This window comes from Brachyistius frenatus, unplaced genomic scaffold (assembly GCF_029030835.1).
Source record: "Brachyistius frenatus isolate BFR_SWC_R1_liver_20210118 unplaced genomic scaffold, ASM2903083v1 Contig_36, whole genome shotgun sequence".
NCBI classification, from domain to species: Eukaryota; Metazoa; Chordata; class Actinopteri; family Embiotocidae; genus Brachyistius; species Brachyistius frenatus.
In genome coordinates this window covers 1,582,246-1,600,037 of record NW_027210635.1, presented here as the reverse complement: position 1 = coordinate 1,600,037, position 17,792 = coordinate 1,582,246, and the positions used below count along the sequence as shown (strand labels likewise).

The 17,792-nt window shown below is 43.2% G+C and overlaps 2 protein-coding genes across 3 annotated transcripts in view; both read right to left on the bottom strand.

Annotated features, from left to right (window-relative positions):
- Nucleotides 1–2,521: 2,521 nt before the first annotated feature.
- Nucleotides 2,522–8,238, bottom strand: ddx5 (DEAD (Asp-Glu-Ala-Asp) box helicase 5). Of its 2 annotated transcripts, none has more exons than XM_069701252.1 (13): nt 8,094–8,236; nt 7,177–7,348; nt 6,966–7,062; nt 6,742–6,875; nt 6,514–6,579; nt 6,094–6,235; nt 5,851–6,011; nt 5,573–5,745; nt 5,373–5,483; nt 5,198–5,259; nt 5,043–5,102; nt 3,491–3,712; nt 2,522–3,258 (listed from the first exon to the last, which is right to left on the bottom strand). In XM_069701252.1, the coding sequence occupies exons 1-13, from the start codon at nt 8,138–8,140 to the stop codon at nt 2,852–2,854; spliced, it is 1,854 nt and encodes a 617-aa protein (XP_069557353.1). In that variant the 5' UTR covers nt 8,141–8,236; the 3' UTR covers nt 2,522–2,851. The 2 variants fall into 2 exon arrangements, with proteins under 2 accessions (XP_069557353.1, XP_069557352.1); XM_069701251.1 differs by having other exon boundaries at nt 3,141–3,258; nt 3,478–3,712; nt 8,094–8,238.
- Nucleotides 8,239–10,977: 2,739 nt separating this feature from the next.
- smurf2 (SMAD specific E3 ubiquitin protein ligase 2) overlaps nt 10,978–17,792 on the bottom strand; it is a 49,221-nt gene continuing 42,406 nt past the window's right edge. The window contains exons 13-19 of the mRNA XM_069701249.1: nt 16,793–16,896; nt 16,463–16,577; nt 16,003–16,181; nt 15,262–15,520; nt 14,959–15,160; nt 13,203–13,278; nt 10,978–12,702 (exon numbers count right to left, since the gene is read on the bottom strand). Coding sequence (XP_069557350.1) covers nt 12,603–12,702; nt 13,203–13,278; nt 14,959–15,160; nt 15,262–15,520; nt 16,003–16,181; nt 16,463–16,577; nt 16,793–16,896 — 1,035 coding nt within the window. The 3' untranslated portion in view covers nt 10,978–12,602. The remainder of the gene's footprint in view (nt 12,703–13,202; nt 13,279–14,958; nt 15,161–15,261; nt 15,521–16,002; nt 16,182–16,462; nt 16,578–16,792; nt 16,897–17,792) is intronic.

Genomic DNA, 17,792 nt, shown 5'->3' with positions numbered 1-17,792 from the left:
CGCACACTCGTGTCACAGTATCGGTGGTTATCAGACACACACCCTCTGAAATGACCCTCCAAGAGTCAAGGTCTAATGCAAGGAATGCAAACTCCACCTGCTGCCGGAAGAGAGGAAGAAGACAAGCTTGCCTTATGCTTGTCTTATGCGTGTTTGTGTTTGTGTTTGTGTTTGTGTTAGAGCCCAACACAAGTATGTGCGATGCGCAGTATAGTGGGTGGTGGGAGCAGGAAGCACCTCTGCTTGTAGAGTGGAACAATGCGAGTCCTTTACGCTTCAGTGGGAGGACAATGGTTGAGCATGCTGCTCCGGCTCATGCTTGGAGTAGGTGTGTCGGACCCACACCCAGAGCGGTTACTCCTAAAAAACCAACACCCACATACCTGCAGGGGAGAGGGAGGGATTAAAGACGAGGAACAAACCAACAAAAAGGAGCTGAGCTCACACTGAGAGAGAGGAGAGTGGCGGGACAAGAAAGACGAGGCGATGAGGTCGTCACGCCTGGAGGTGAAGATCTTCTGTCGCCAGCAGCATTTAAAGCTGCTAAAATACACATTTTTACAGCCACAAATGTGACGATATGAGATGGGTACAGCCTGAATCTGCCGGTTTAAAGGAGCAGTGTGTAGATTTAGTGGCTGGGTGGCGGTGAGGTTGTAGATCGCAGCCATCCGAAAGTACAGCATCTGTGACATCTGTTTAAAAAAAAATTAAAAAATAAAAATCCCTAAAGGCCCTCTCCAGATCCAGGGGTTGTGTTCGTCCTATCTGGGCAACTGTAGAAACACGGTGGCACAAAAGGACCTGTTCCCTGTGTAAATATGAAGGACTCCTATGATAACAATATGAACACAAAGATTGTGTGTCTCGCTGACGAGAACATAATGATGAGCTCTAAGTTTCAATTTCTGTCAATAGATCCGCTTAAATCGTTCACATCGAGCCTTCAAAGAGAAGCTCGGCCTGTTTTGATTTTTCCATCCACAGCTTTATAGTTTTGGTTCGCTGCTGGTGTAGTTTTTGCTCATCACAGAGGGAATACTTGGCTTGTCAGGTGGACACCTCCATATTTACATCCGTGTAAAAAGTCCAACTGATGTAAAAACAGGTCTGACACGGTGGTGATGTGTTCTTCTTATGAGGCCCACGTCTCCTCTTCAATACAGCACAGCCCACCTGTTTAAATTCCACATTGTGCAACTCATTTGAGATAAGTGTGGTTTGTGTCAGTTTTTTTTTTTTTTTTTTCACAATGCAAAAAAAAATTTTCTTTTGAAAACAGAAACAAGCCCAACGTGTTGTTTTACGCAGAACGAGCTGCTGTCAGCAGCAGTCACATATCAAGAGAAAAAAAAAAAATCTCTGACTTTTAAAACACTCCAACTATTTACAGCTCTCGTTCCACACATACTTCCAAGGCCATTGTTCTGTAAATATGCAGAAAGCAATTTAAAGGAGGCACACCCACAGCACCTGTAAGCAGCCAGGGTTTGTTCAGATATCTCTAATCTGTAAGTAACCAAGAGCTGACCTGTGACCAGGTTTCAGTCTTTGATTATAAGGAGGGAGCAGTTCTACTGTAGGGACAAGAGATGAAACCAACAGGCTTCCATGTATGAGTTAAGAGTATATGTAACCTATACTCTCAAACAGTTTGTCCCCAACCAGGTTGGCGATTTTTTTATTTTTTTTTTGCACATCATTTAGCAGCTGCAGATGTGCTGCTTATTGTGTGAATTGCGTGTTTAACATCATTATGGTTGTTTTAGATTATAGTTTGCGCCTCATTTTTTTTAAACTATGTGACTGCCGGAAGTACACCTGTCCATGTTTGTGATTGGTCAGATGCTGCAAACGCCTTTTACGTGAACGCGACTCAAGAGCAGAAAGCTGACAACTACCGTCGTAGGTAACGATTACGTGACTGCGTGTTTCCGCTTTGTCGAGCCAGCTCAGTACATCCCCTCTGTACCGTCAGCTCACATCAGAGTGAAGCTCAGCAGCCTCAGACCAAAACACATTGTGGTCAAGGAGAAAACTGAAAAATGCCATTTTTTGTTCTCTACCAGCAGGTGGCGACATTGCGTCAATCTGGAGATTTGACCATCCTAGAGGCTAAATTAATCTTGCAGTCGAGACAATTTTATATACAAGCTTTTCAGACATTTAGAGGCTCTTTCGTCAAGATGTGTTGCCAGCTCATAAACCAGCACGTGACGGAAGAATTAAAAACAAGCTTTCAATCCGTCAGCAACTCGGGCTGAGACGAGAGGGAGGAAACGGTACATCTGCAAACGATTTCATTTCCATTTTCCCGTGTTGTAGAAACAGCACCAGCAGCACCGACACCTGCAACCACATTTTAGTGATATGCTGAACAAACTCCAGACTGAACAGGTCGCCTAAAACCTGCCACCTGGTGGACAGTTCAAGTGGTAGCTGCGTTTAAAGTCATCTTCCTGAGGATGGATTGGGATTTGTTGCTTTAACAGTAAAAAAAACAAAAAAAACAACAGAAGCGGTATTTTTGAAGGGTTTTATTTGAAAGATCATGCAGTGCACTTCCAAGGTAGGAGCTTAACATCACTTTCAATGATACACATGAAAACCAATACATCTGTAATTACCTAGTACAAAACTTAACTAAACATTACCAAGGAATGTAACAAATTAAATAGCAATAGGAAAACAAGTGCGCAACGCCACTATTGTTGCACTGCAGATCTTAAAAGGCTTGATAGAGGTTGACTTTGTTGTAACCCTGTTGTGTAAATACAAAACAAATCTGGATTAAGTATAGAACTTAAAAGACAAAAAGCAATAAATTACTTCTTTCAAGTGTAGGGTGTGTTTACTGGGGGAACTGAGGAGGCATGGGGTACGGCACCAGCGGAGGAGGGTGCTGCTGTGGAGCCTGTGCCTGGGGGAAGGGGAACGGGGGATGACCCGCACCGTTCTGTGCGACAGCCTTATTGGCGGCGAACTGCGGGGCCTGGAAGCTGCTCTGGCCTCCGAAGGATCCCGTTTGGGTGTTAGCGAAATTTGACTGTCCGTTACCATTGTAGCTTCCTCCGCTGAAGCCATTGCTGCTGTTGCCCCCATAGCCTCCGTTCTGTGAATTTGAGCCAAAGGCCTTACTTGGTCCATTGTCAAAGCCTCTACCATTATCCCTGTCCCTAAAATTGCCAAAGTCACGCCTTCCGGAGGAATACCTATCCCGACGATCATAGTCACCACCTCTGCCTCCCCTTGAACGACCTGGAAAAGGAAGACGGTGGGGGGAAAAAAACCATTCAGAAAAGCTGCATGGCTCGTCAAATTAAATCTAATTTGAACTAAAAAGTGGCTTAAGATTGTGTTAAATTCATTATGATAAATGCATCCACTTCTTAGGGGGAAAAAAAAGAAGAGAAGAGCAGCAGAAAAAAAAAAAAAAAAAAAAAGGCTGCAGTAAACAGCACAGTTTCTGTATCTCACCAATTTGATTTACCTCCTCTGTCTTCGGCCATTTGGAGGAGCTTGGGGTTTATTGCCTGGTTGGCCTCACGGAGCACAGAGACGAGGTCGCTGGCCTGCCTCATGTTGTTTGGAGTGAAGAAGGTATAGGCTGTGCCTGTCTTTTGGCTACGAGCCGTTCTGCCAATGCGGTGGATATAGTCCTCAGAGTTGTTTGGGTAGTCATAGTTGATGACAAATTTCACGTCTTCAACATCTGTAAGATTACGTTGCAGTGTGGCATAAAAGGAAAGGACAGCACACGAAGGATGTGCGCCAGAGCCACCACAACAACCAGATCAAAAACAAAAAGGGGCAAGTTAGTACGGTCATGAGGTGGAACGGCCGATTAACCCACAAGACTGCAAAAAGACTGGCATTAGAAAAACATTTACTCCATGGGGAGACTACTGTGGGAAAAGAGAAACGATGCACACTCCATTAGCTTCTAACCCAGTGAGACAAAATAAAAACCCTCCCCGTGTTGAGTCACTGCCAAACCACCCTCAGAAAGAATGGATCAGCAGTCTTACCATTTTTTGGAGTATGCATTCACTAGTCCATTCCCATTGCAGCACACGCCCCACATATTGTCAAGTGACCCTCACGAAGTCTCTACACAGTAGGGCTGCTATGCACACTACTGACTCCAAGTGTGCTTGAGCTAGCACTTAACCGCGGTCCCTTTGTCACGCACGCTCATGAGCGGCTGGCTATAAAAGCGCACACTTGCAGTGTTCTCTTGCCAAGAAACTGTAGATCTGAACCCATTTGTAGGAGGTCTACAGTGCACCCCCTTCTCAGCATGGCAAGATTTTTCCAGACCCAGTGTTCACTTGATCTTAATGTCTCTCGTTGGCAGGTCTCGACATGACTTTGAAACGCAGGCGAGGGAGGAGTGTCAGCTTGGATTTTGCCTTAGTGTGTCCAACTAGCATGTCCCACTGTCACCAAAAGCGCCAGTAGCCATGTCATTACAGAGGTGAAGGTATGATCGATCTGACAGCCTGCTCTTCAGACAGAAGTTTAGGAAACTGCAAAAGTAACTCCACCCATGCTTTACAAGTCTGGACAACAGAAAGCCCCTCCTAAGTGACTCAAATGACTTGCAATGCGGTAACCAAAACATAAATGCAAGACGATAGGAGACAGTAGCTGGGCTTTGAGCTGGGACAGTTAGAGCCTGGGTGTGTGAAGCAGTCCAAACCATTGCCAGAGAACAGACGAGCATGTGGGGGAGGAACTGTGGCCAGTCCTCAACTCGCCCCCCCTTTTAGGCAGGCCAGCACGTTATGCTGCACTTGGGCCTGGTCACCTCTGTACATCTGCACGACTGGGAGACCCGTGCCTCGCCAGTCAGGACACCTCCAAGAATCCTCCTTCCCCCTCTGGATACCTGGGCTTGTCATGCCAAGGCCCTGCCATACAGACTGCTCCTTCAGGTCAGGGGAGAAACTCAGAAAGAAGCAGAGAAGTTAAAGAAAGCAAGTACACTTTCTTTTTTGAAATACAATAAAAGAAATGAACATTTCAGGGAGGGTACTGACCTAGACCTCTGGAGGCCACATCTGTTGCAATGAGAATTGGAGCCTTTCCATATTTGAACTCTAGAAGATAGAAAAAAAACCCAGACATGATTATCAGAATCACACATGTATCTTTTATTTTCTACATGTCAGATTAACCAGTGATGACACCTTACCATTGAGAACCCAGTCTCTCTCCTGCTGGCTTTTATCTCCATGTATTCCCATAGCTGGCCACCTTTAAGAATTTAAGGACTCCGTATTAATTATTTGTAATTTCAAGTCAATTGAAGAAGAAGAAGAAGAAAATGAATTAGGCTGTGAATCACCAGTTTTATGTTCAACACTTACCCATCCCTTCTCATTCTCCTGGTCAGGTCATCACACCTCCTCTTTGTCTCAACAAAGATGATGGTCTTGTTCTCTTTCTCACTCATGATTTCCTCAAGCAAACGAATTAGCCTACAAGAAGTCAGTCACTCAGTGAGTAAAATATCAAACGCTTTGTCACCTTAAACTATTGTTTTTACTGCCATGGACTAGATACTCACTTGTTCTCCTTCTCGCCATCATTGCAAACATCCACGATCTGCAGGATGTTATGGTTGGCACTGAGCTGCAGTGCCCCAACGTTGATCTGCACGTACTCCTTCAAGAAGTCCTCCGCCAGCTGGCGAACCTCTTTAGGCCAAGTGGCACTCCACATCAGAGTCTGTCGGTCGGGCTGTAGAATTGGTCCAACACTTAGAAAAATCCTCCATTACATGTCTTGTGAAAAAGCATTTAATGCTCCAGATAAGTTATTAGGTCAACCAAATATCAAACTTACTCTGATTTGGTCAACAATTTTCCTGATCTGAGGCTCAAAGCCCATATCCAGCATTCTGTCAGCCTCATCCAGCACAAGATAAGTACATCTGCGAAGGTTCGTCTTTCCTGCCTCAAGGAAGTCAATGAGCCTGCCTGGAGTGGCGATGCAGATCTCCACACCTAGAACAAAGGAACTGTGAGAACTCGACTCTTTAAACCACATTTCTTCAATTGCTTTATAAAACAAGAGGATCAACAATACCTCTCTCCAGGTCTCTGATCTGGGGTCCCTTTGGTGCACCTCCATAGATGCAGGTTGACTTCAGACGAGAAGCTCTGCCATATTCAGCAGCCACCTGCTGCACTTGCTGCGCCAGCTCACGGGTCGGGGCGAGCACCAAACACTGTCAGGAAGAAAAGTGGATCTTTGAGTCAGCTGCACATTCATACAGGTGTCACGAGCTGCCTCTTATTCACTTCCAGTGTTTAAATAAAACATGTAGGAAAACCTACTTTCTGGGTATATCACAATTTCAGACTTTATTGCAGTGCATCAAATAGTTAATTATTCATAATTAGGTCAGTAGTTTTACTGTTGCAGTCAAAACGCGTCATTAAAACGTGTAGCTAAACCATCCTCGTAAAAAGCAGGTGAATCAATACCAAGTTGTGTCGAACTTACAATTGGACCATCGCCCCGTTCCAAGAAAGGCTGGTGGTTAATGTGCACGATCGCAGGCAGCAGATACTGTAGAACACACACACACATCATGTCCGTAAGTAAACACTTATCACACAACACTGTGCTCAGTGATCTGACCTGGTCAATGCAGAGCCGCACTATTTTTTTTTGAATGATGCCACCAATGCCAAATGTCCAAGAAAGAAAAAAAAAAAAAAAGCAACTTACAGACAGTGTTTTGCCAGAGCCAGTCTGTGCAATGCCAACCATATCCTTGCCACTGAGAGCGAGAGGCCAGCCTTGAGCCTGGATGGGTGTGGGTTCAGTCCATCCTTGTTTGTTGATCACATCCATCACATAAGCTGGAGGAAAAGGACACAATAATTAATTGTGATTAAAAAAAAACAACACCAACAACACCGATATTGTTTCTTTAAGTGTTATACACTTACAGGGGAAGCTGGCTTCATGAAACTTTGCAATAGGGTTTGGGCACTCTCTCCCCTTCACTGTAATCGTTTTGGTCCTTCTGTACGTTTCAACTTCTTGCTGCAAGACGGGACAGAAGACGTTCAAGTTCGGCGGCCACAACCGATTACACAAGAGCAACACGTGCAGGGCAGAGCACGTGTTGAGCGGTGTTACGTAACATCTCGTACATACCGGATTCCTTCGGGTAACATCAGGATGCTGCTGATAAAAGTTCTTCTCAAACTTCGGAAGCTCGTCCAGATTCCAATGTTTCTTCCGCAGTCGGTCCCCCGGGTTGCCGAACTTCCCTCCACCTCCACCACCCCGGTTTCCGCCGAACCGAGGAGGACCGCCGCCGTAACTCCTATTAATCAAAGTCATTTTAACAAGTCAGATTGAGCTCGTTTCGGCCACCGAGAGCGACATTTTAAGCCGAACAAAGTCTCCTCCTAACTGCGTCATTTCTGTGAAATTATAAAGCTGTCATATACTTTCCAACCAGCAGAGGAACAATGAAGAAGAAGGAAAAAAAAAAAAAAAAAAAAAAAAACAGCCGGCATTTTGTATCCGCATTCACGCTGCCACATGGCGAAAAGCCGACTAGCCAGCTGTATTAGCAACACTAACGTCACTCCGCGCAGGCGAGAGCCCCCACAAATAAATCACCCAGAACAAACTCAATTCTCCGGGGAGGAAACCGACCGGAAGGAACTAGTCTGTCGATATATTTGGTAAAAGTTGCGAAAAAGGAGTTTCATCTAGCGAAGAAATGCAACGCCGGTTTTTTTTTTTTTTTTTTTGCTAACGAAAAAAAAGAGCCGTTGTACCGGGGGCACGAGGCCAGACAAGGCCTCGAGCCAAAGACAACGGGCTCCTTTCACCGGCCCGGAGCCGGTGATAAACATCCCCCGCTTCAGTTTTTAAAACCGGTGAGTTCTAACTCACGGTTAGAAATCAGGCGAATTAGTACAATATCAATTATAAACACAATATTTAGTTCGCCGGTTCGCTTCTTCTTGGATTTAAACTCCGTCCGCCATTTCTACCGACCACACGAGGACACACAAAAAAAAAAAAAATCGCATAAGCATATTAGAAAATGTACTTACCCCCTATCTCTATCTCTGCCACGATCTCTGTCGGAGTATCCAGGCATATTGTAAACAAACTGTATAAATAAAAAGATATATACAATGTGGCTTGTACGCCGACTAAAACAATCCAAACGGCAGTGGTGCTGAAATGCCGGTAAGGTAAAAATGAGACCCGGTTTATATGGCAAGAGGAAGTCCTCCTTACGGCGTATTCATCCGCGACACGGGGTTTTCGGGCTCACGACACGGAACCGACTATTCGCGCAAAAAGCAGGAAATTCAATCAACTTTTACGGATATTTCTACATCTGGATCCCAAAACATTGATCTGAATACAGTTTATAAGCGACGTTTGAGCAAACGGGGGAATATGAGGGGGAAAAAAACAACAAAATAATCACGCCCTTAAATAGATCGTATTTAAACCCAAATAATCTAAAACTTTGTTATATATTTTCTTTTACACTTGAAAATGCCAGGACGAAAAGCCCAAAAAACGATGTTTCCCTGTGATACCGGCCGCTCTATTTGATAATTGCAACGGATGTTGGCGGATGAATATGTACGAGGCAGAAACTGGTGATCCGGCTTGACTGTGCTTCCGATGTATTACGGTAAGTTACGTCATCAGGACCAACCCAAACATAAAATAGACAACTTTTTTTATTTTATTTTTTTTTAAATCCCTTTACGTGTTCTTTTAATCAGACGTAGTTAGATTACATTTCTTGTCACAAACTTTGACAGAAACGTTGATCAGTTGGAATAAGTAAAGAAGCACACTTTTACAAATGTGTTACTACAAAAGAAGTATATTGTGGTAGAAAGTGGTTTTCTTCCAGAAGAAAATAATAATGAAATCTACCTATCAGCTCAAAAAATGTCGTGCAAACCGAATAATCTTTTAGAGCGTGATGGCTGAATAAACAAAAACATATATTGTGTTTTCAAGATTATGGGACACATTTACACAATAAAACAGGACATTTGTGTTAATTCTCCGTGTGGCCAAAATCATTGACAAGACAAATAAAATCCAAACATTGCATGTTTAAATGTTTTTACTTTTAAAATGTTTACTCTTGATGCTAATTGCAGATTTGTTTGGAGCAGAAGTGGTCTTCAAAACATACAATTGTCTATTTCAATTCTATATTTATAGGTTTTATTTAACTCAATGTTTCAAAGCATTCAAATATAAATCATCAATTACATTACATTACATTTAGCTGATGCTTTTATCCAAAGCAACTTACAATAAGTACATTTCAACCATGAGGGTACAAATTCAGAACAACAACAATCAAGAAAGTACAATTTTCTTCAAGAAAGCCAAACTACAAAGTTCTATCAGTAAGTGCCATTTTAAGTGCTACTGTTCAAGGTAAAGTCTGAAGAGGTGTGTTTTTAGTTTGCAGCAGAAGATGTACAGAGTTTCTGCTGTCCTGATGTCGGTGGGGAGCTCATTCCACCATTTAGGAGCCAGGGAGAATGTGAGATGGGATGGGGTTGAGGGGGCAGGTGGTTGGGTGGGCGGAGGTTACCAAGGTGAGAACTTGATTGGGAGACAGGAGAGTAATTAAAATGACAGTCAAATATTCTGCCTCCTTGTCTGTCTGAGTGGGAGCCCTGTTAGACCTGTTAGACCATGAAACACTAAAAATTGTACTACACCTTTTTTTGACCAGCCCTTTTCATTGTCATTTAACCCTTCCTCCACTTTGCCCCCTCTGAGCCATCTGCCAGACATTTTAATCTGGAGTGGTATCAGTGACTATACAGTGGGTGGTGGAGGACATGTGCCAGTCACGTGTAAAGGCCGAGTTTGAACAACCCCCCACTTGACATTTGTTCTGAGCCTCCGATAAACTCATCCAATGTAAATAATTCATGTGTCAAAGGACACATTTATGCACATCATTTTACACAAATCCCCCCCTCCCCGCGGTAACTAATTCTTCTTTGTGACAACTATGTGGAGAAGAAAAGAAAGGACACAGCTTTGTACAAGGCCTTACATTGTTAGACAAAGGCAAGTTTAATTAGAACTAATTACACACAAAAATAAAATACTCTTACAAAATGATAGTGTTAACATACATCAAATTGCATCAGTCAGCTATGAGAGATATAGTCCTGCTAGTGGATCATGCTATTTAAAAAACAAACAAACAAACAAACAAACAAACAGAAAACAGCGGCATCTCTCAACTTGTTGAATAAAAAGTTCAGTTGAATGGGAGGCAGCTGTGGGGCATTGCTGAGTGGAGTAGTGTAGGAACAGACAGTAGGGCGATCAGCTTGTGCACTGGACTTAAAAGGTGAATGAATATCAGGAGCAGAAGTCGCCATTACGTACACATGGCAACGTCATTCTTGTTTGTGTGCAATTCCTCTTCTCAGTTCAAGAAAATCTTTTTCTACTTAAGTTAAAGATAAATTACAGTTTGTTTGATCCACATATATGAACAATATCTTATTACTGTACAAAGCACCATCTGAGGACACTTTTCACTTTGCATACACTCGTCTACGTGAAAGAACCGTTTTTTTGTTGTTGTTTTTTTTCCTTTTTAAGCGTATGCAAATGTTAAGAACAGTCCACGGTCGTAGAGATTGCTCGACAGGCAGCATCTTTAAAAAAACAAAAAAACCCGACAAAAAAACCAAAACATTCAATAATTTCATTCATTTGTAGAAAACAATCCCCCTTTCTCTAAAGTAAAAACATCACTGATAGGACTGTTATAGCAGGCTAAAAAACAGGAGTTCATCTCATTCAGTTCACTTTCAACCAAAAGCACAAATGGAGACATGCAACTATGACTGTGTTAATGGTCTGCTGTGGGCACAACAATGCAAATGACAAAGACTTTATTTGAACCCTTCAAACATTCAAGACAAATGTTCAGAATTAGTTTCAAATCAGGCTGACGTGACAAACTACAGATGGCGTCTCCTGAGAATGTGGCTCGGTCGAGCTTTGTGGCCACAAACAGGTGAAACAGCATGAGTAGTGTGTTGTGCACTTGAAGCAGTAGTATGTCAGTGAGCGAAGGTCGTCAACATGAAACACATGTTAATGCTATTTAGCACCACATGGCAAGAAGGTAGTAGAGGTTTTTCTTCTGGTTTATTTTATTTTTTTTAATAACAACATTGAGGCAGCACAAAGTAGATGATGATTTTTGACTCTTGTGACTATTAGAAAGTCATGGTAGGCTCCATGCCAGTTACATTAATATAGCCAAGCTACAAATGACTGTTAAAAAAGGGCAGCAGAAGGGAAACATCACACCACCACGTGTAGCTCCGGGAGGAGATCAGTAGAATTTAAAGGGTCAGCTCCGTATTTGCAAAGATTCATTCATTCATTCAAAAATGATTATGGCACTCAAGAGGACATTGTGTTTTTGAGATTTTTTTTTTTGCCCTTAAGACAAACTTCTCCTCGTACAGAATGAGAGGTTCCGTCAGGAAATAGACCACAGCTTTCTTTAGTGAAATTCAGTCAAGCTTAGTTCTGTTTTCACAAACTGTCTTCTATAATTTAAACAGTAACACTTAACATTTAAAAGATTTCACTTTTCGGAAACAATGGAAAGAGGGTGGGGGGGGCGGTTCTGAAATATAACAGCAATAAATTATATATATTATATAGAATTTTATCGTTTCTTTACTCAATTTTCCCTGTTATATAAAAATAACACATTTCAAGCTATTCATTCATGTAACTCGATTTCAAACACAACCAGCTGTCGAACGTGTTTCTGGGGAGGCAGCACTAGTTTTGTTGGCCAGCGACTCAGGAGAAGAAGTCCCTGCTGCCATCTTTGGAGAAGGTTGTAAACAGTCGGTTGTAATTCAGTCTCTAGTCTCGCCTTCTCATCCGAACACATCCCACTTTTTCCATCCTTGGCATTACCAATAGCCCCAAACGTGAACGCTCTGAGGCACCAAACAGCCCGAGTCATGCACACTCTGCATCTGAATTTAGTGTTTCCGAGTGGTTGCGGTAACCAATAATAACCCTGTACTCTAGCGAACAAACCAGTCTTGCTAATGTGGCTATTGTTTCAGAGTGGACTGAACTTGTGTTCTGCTTGGTAAGATGGAGAAATGCTACATGAAATATGGTCTAACTTTTAAATGCTAAAATGAACTTAGAAAAAAAACAGAAGAGCCAGCAAATTTTGCAGGTTCCACAAGTTAGTAAAGAGTCTGAGTTATTAGCAGCTGAAGAGATCCTTTTCAATGATAAAAAAAAAAAAAAAAAAAATATTAAGAAGGTCTGGAGGGTCTGAACCCCCCCCCCCCCACCCAGAGTCAGATGACATTTTCTAGTCTTCTTTGCCAACCCTCCCTTTAGCTTAGCCACGTGTCCAGGAAGTATGAGCGTCCCCGGGTGAAGCAACCATCGATGACCCCCCTCCATGTCTGAGTGGACTGATTTGTGGGCGGAGGCTCTTCATGGCCAAACCTCGTTGCTTCTGGTTGTTGGTGAGCTCTGCCAGCATCTGTGACTCACTCCACAGCGAAGCCACACGTCTCCTCGATGGCAGTGAGCAGCTTGTCGTACAGTTTGTCATATTGCTCATAGGGAGGAATGTCAATCCGGTTGAAGCTGGAAAAACAGATTTTAAGATCATGGTTTACCACTGGGAACACAAATATTTTCTAAATGACTACACAACAGTCACCAGCGGATCATTTCTTCTACACTGCCTCTGTCAGGGTTACAAGCCAGCTAAGGCGACACTAAAAGGTGATGTGAAAACACTGCGGACCTACTGATCGGTGAATCATCACAATCACTGCGTCACTGCATGCGCGACACGGGACATCCTGCACAAACCTGCCATTTTCAACTAGCCAAGCTACTATATTGGTCGCTATGCACTATACACTGTCGCATTGAGGGGGTACTATCTGCAGTGGAAAATGAAATCCAGAAAAGTACCTAGTACCAAAAGCGAGTAGACTCGAGTAGGTTAGAGGTGGTCGCAGCTACGGAAAAGAGGCTATGAAGCTAAACAAGTGCTTTGAAATGTTCTCTTCCCCATCGTCTTAAAATGGAAACTGTCACATGATCAGAAACATTTGTAATGTTGAATATTCCCTCACCAGGTGTGGGCTTTGGGCAGGTTGTTGGTGCTGGCGTCAATCTGGTGGATGGTGAAGAGTCGTGGGCCGGCAGCACCTGCATGGAAAACAGTCAAGTAAAATGGTCCTTCACACAGCTGCACTGTACTGTGAATATTTAATATTATTAAATTATGTATTCTGCAGACATAATTATGAGTTAAAACACAAATAAACATGTCCTGGTATTAGGGACACAAATATTTACACAGATGTATACTTACAGCATGCATACACGTGTTGAGTTCAGTAAATGGGATTAAGGAAAAGCTAAATAATATTATTTTACAAGAAAATACCATTAGAATTGGGGATATTAATTATCAGTGAATTCCTGACATAATTAAAATAATAATAATAATAAAAATAATTTAGGGTAATATTTATTGAATTCATGCATTATGAACTCTGATCTTTGAAATTTACAGGTCGAGTGAAGTGATGATGTTTACTTTTGTTCAGGTTCACATATTCTGCCTCAATATTTAAATGTATAATATTAATTAAAAAAAATTCCTTTTAAGTTTGTCAAATTCAGCTCATCACTGTTAGATCTCAAAAGTTGCAGAGCCGCCGATATTTATGATACAAATTCCAAACTGAAAATCCAGATTTGCAAGGATAATCAATCAAGCCCGAAAGGAATCTATCAGATCTCCATCTGTTCACAACATCTCCATGAAAGAGAAGTTCAGATATATCTATATATATAGATATATAGATATATCTGATCATATATGTATGGGTTAAAACGTGTAGTTCTGGGAATCACAAAGAGGTCAATTTAATCCACACGAGATAGACTACTTGCAAAAGTAAAATATTAAAGTAATACAAATAGAGTAATATCAGAGCTTGAACATTGTAGTATTGAATATTGTATATTGAATATTGTAGTATTTAAAGTCCATAATTAGGTTTTCAGTTGCTTCTGCACGTGTAATTATAATGACCTTTCTTTGGTTCTATCTAAGCACTGACACAAAACTGTGTAAAGTTATTGGCTCTTACAGACTCCTATACACAGATGACTGTGGACTCTGATCGGTCATATGTAACATGTCTATGTTGCTAAATCCTGACACAAAAGTAAACATGACCGTTTACTTTTCAACTACAAGCAAACAATAAAGGGAAAAAAGTGACTTGTTAAATCACTTATTATGTGTCAATTCTTGTGTGTTACCGAAGATACACTTGAATTTCTTTATTTTATTAAATATTCAGATGGTTCAGAACAGTATTTAAATTCTAACAGTGTTGAATAAGTTGACTTTGTCCCCAGACTGTAACCGCGTGTCCCGCCACCGAAAGTCCAATTTTGTGTTCGTGTCATTTTGGGTCTTTTGGCCTCTGCTGATGTTTTGCCCGAGGAAAGGACGTCCCTGTTATACAAGGTGTGGAGATGCGCTGTCTGCCTGTGGATCACTGTGGAACTACTCATGCCGAGGTGCTCTGTTTCTGGGCAGCACGGTCTGCCAGGACGCACCCACTGGACCGCTGCACTACACACAGGTTGTACAGGGTTCCTCTCAGGTCGGAGAAACACACACACACACACAGAGGCGAAGACTCCCAGGCACACACCCAAGATTGTGTCGACAGAGCCTGTGAAAGTAAAGACTACAACCGCCACACCTGTGGATTCTACTGATCTGACACCACATTAGCATTTTGTCCACCTTTCATCTACATGACTCGGCTAACATTCACGTTTTTGGTCCTGGTGTGTTATTACCTTGGAGGGCCTTAAAACCTTGGAGGGGAACTCTGGAGGAACCCGTGACGAACTGCAGCAGCCGGGCTCTGCGCTCCTCGTCGAAAGACTCCACAGCTTTCCAGAACCATTTCACAATGTTGCTGTCTGGGGTGCAGTGCTTGAGCCGCGTGTTGGACTTCCAGTCGTTGATGTCGATTTTCCCCAGGCCGCATACAATCAGCTGCAGACGAAGAAGTCGTGTCAGTGTGGTGGATTAAATGCACTCGCAGGTAACTTAAGGGAAATGCCGTCTACGTGTAAATGCGGAAGACAGTGAGGTACCTCCAGCTCCTTCTCATCAAACGCCTTGAGCAGGTGTTGGGGGATGACCTCATTGAAGCCCTTCTGCAGAGCCAGGAACTGCGCCTCGATGCCTCGCAGAAAACGCCAGTTGACGTAGAGCCGAACGTACTCTTTCTTGGTGTCCTGGGTGACGGGGATGCTTTTACCGTTGGGCTTGAGCTCATGCTGGATGATCTCTCCGTAAGCATTGTGTTCAACACAGAAGGTGTGGTCCAGCACACCTGTGATGTCATTGTCCCTGGTGACAGACAAAAGGACAAAAACAGGCTTTAAGATTGGTGAAGAATACAAAATGGAGGACAAGACGTGTCCATGTCGTCCAAGAAACAATGACGAGATGAGTGACTGCGAACAGCTTTTTGTTCAAATAAAAACACGGGTGCCTCTGGTTCTTCCAGTTGAATGTGTGGTAATCATTAAAAACAGCAGGTGTAGCTGGAGTGAAAACAAGCATGTACACATGGTGTGAGAACACCTTTAAGAGGCCAAGGATGTAAAAACTGGTCAAAAACCCTAGGGGGCGCTGTTATCAAAAGTAAAAAGGAGCTTTACAGAAAAGTACAAATCCAGATAGGCATCTCTTTGTTCCCTGGTTTATGTATATATGGACACGACGCAGGAATACTGAGTTTACATTTTGTGTAATGTGTTGTGATGATCCAGAAATCCTCTTTCGCGTTTCACTTCCGCATAAAAAGTCTGAATTTGTGTTGTACGTACAGGATCCAGACGAGGCTGTTGTGCAGGTCGGGGTCAACAGACTCCATGTCGTCCAGGGTGATGGGTTTACCCAGCAGCTGTTTGTAGAAGGGCAAAGTAAAGCCCCCGTCGATGTAGTGGCCGTGGAACACTGCCATCCCCATGATACGGCCCACGAAGTGAAAGTATGACAAGTGCTCCTGCGGGGAGACACAACATCTTTAGTTTCCAAATGAGGAGACAGCAGAACTGAAAGTTCAAAGTATGTCTGGGAGTCTCATTCAGACACAACTTCTGTCCCTGTAACTGGAGAGCTGCCGTTCAATGGTCTGACACCAGCTTAAACAAACAGTGATGAAGTTATGCAAGTTGAAACAGAGTGCCTCGTCTGAACTGTAAACTGGAGTACGCTTCAGAACATATTTGACATCTGACGTTTTAATGCACACCATTGCAAGATGTGTACATATCTGTGACTCACAGGATTGACAGCGGAGTCGGGGTTAATCTGCAGTGTGTAGATGTCGTCGCGGGAGTACTGGAACAGGCCGTAGTACGGGTTCAGCATCTCATGCGACAGCAGATAGAGCCACTCTCTGCACAGAGTACAACAAACAGGAGAAGAGACACCGGTTACATCCTACACTTTGCAATTCTCAGTTCAGAACAAAAAGAAAATAAAAATAAAAATCATAACTTGTGTGCTTTGGCTCCCACTGTAGGAGGAAGATTTCCATGTAAAAAGAAATGCCGTATTTACAGAACCAAAACTGCTTCCTGTCTGGTGCTCATCTTCACTACAGCTCCTTACCTGGCCACTCCTCCATAGTCGAGGCCCTCTTCACCTCTGAACTTCACCATTAGCCTTTTCCACAGGTCCTTCGGCCTCATCTTCATTACCTGTCGATACGATTCCTGTAACACAAAGACACAGACACCTCATCAAGGACGTAACGGAGTCCGTCTAGACTTCCAGCGACAGATGCAGACATCTGGCTCTTCATAGTCCTCAGCAGAAGCATGTGAGGCGCTATTTTGTTTCGTCTTCTGCACGACTTCATTCCCACAAGGAGGGTTTCACAATTGAAACATTTTGTCAGCGCGTCTGGCGATCGGCTCCGGTGGAATCAAAGCTTCAAAGACGAGACTGGCCTCACTTTAGGGACTTGTCAAAAATCGTGTGTGAGCAGTCCCAGCGATGCACCGTCCACCATCCTACCATTCAAACCTCATGAGCAAAAAGTGTCTTTCTCTAATTACAACTGATAAACCAAAGGTTGAGACTATTCTAGAGGGACTGATGTTGAGACCTGCAGAGAAAGAGAAGCATCAGGAAGTGCTCTACACGTAAACTGACTCTCATGCAAGAAAGGAGTGAGTGTGGTGTTACAGCAGTCCAGTCATTTTCCAACTGCTTCTCTGTTGTGAGGCCTGGATCGCTTCGCCTCAGTGTTCATCCTACGTGCACACGGCTCCCAGCGTCAGGGGGAGGGTTCATTTAAAGTGGATTAGGAGCAGTTATAATAAACACAGCCATAAGACTATAATAACACGGCCTCTTCCACAGCCAGGTTCCACTGTGCCCTCCAGATAGAGCAGAACACTGAGAGGTGCTGTGGGAGAAAGGAGAATGTCTTATCTCCACCGAAAAGTACACATAAAGACAGCTCTGACAGCCCACCAGCTAACACTTGCCTATTCAGGCATAATTTAATGCTTCAGCTGGTCGAGAGAAGCTATGCAGCTATGTCTCGCTCAACCTCAAGACGTCCTCTGCCCTCCACCTCCCCCTCCCACCTCCATCCTCCCAG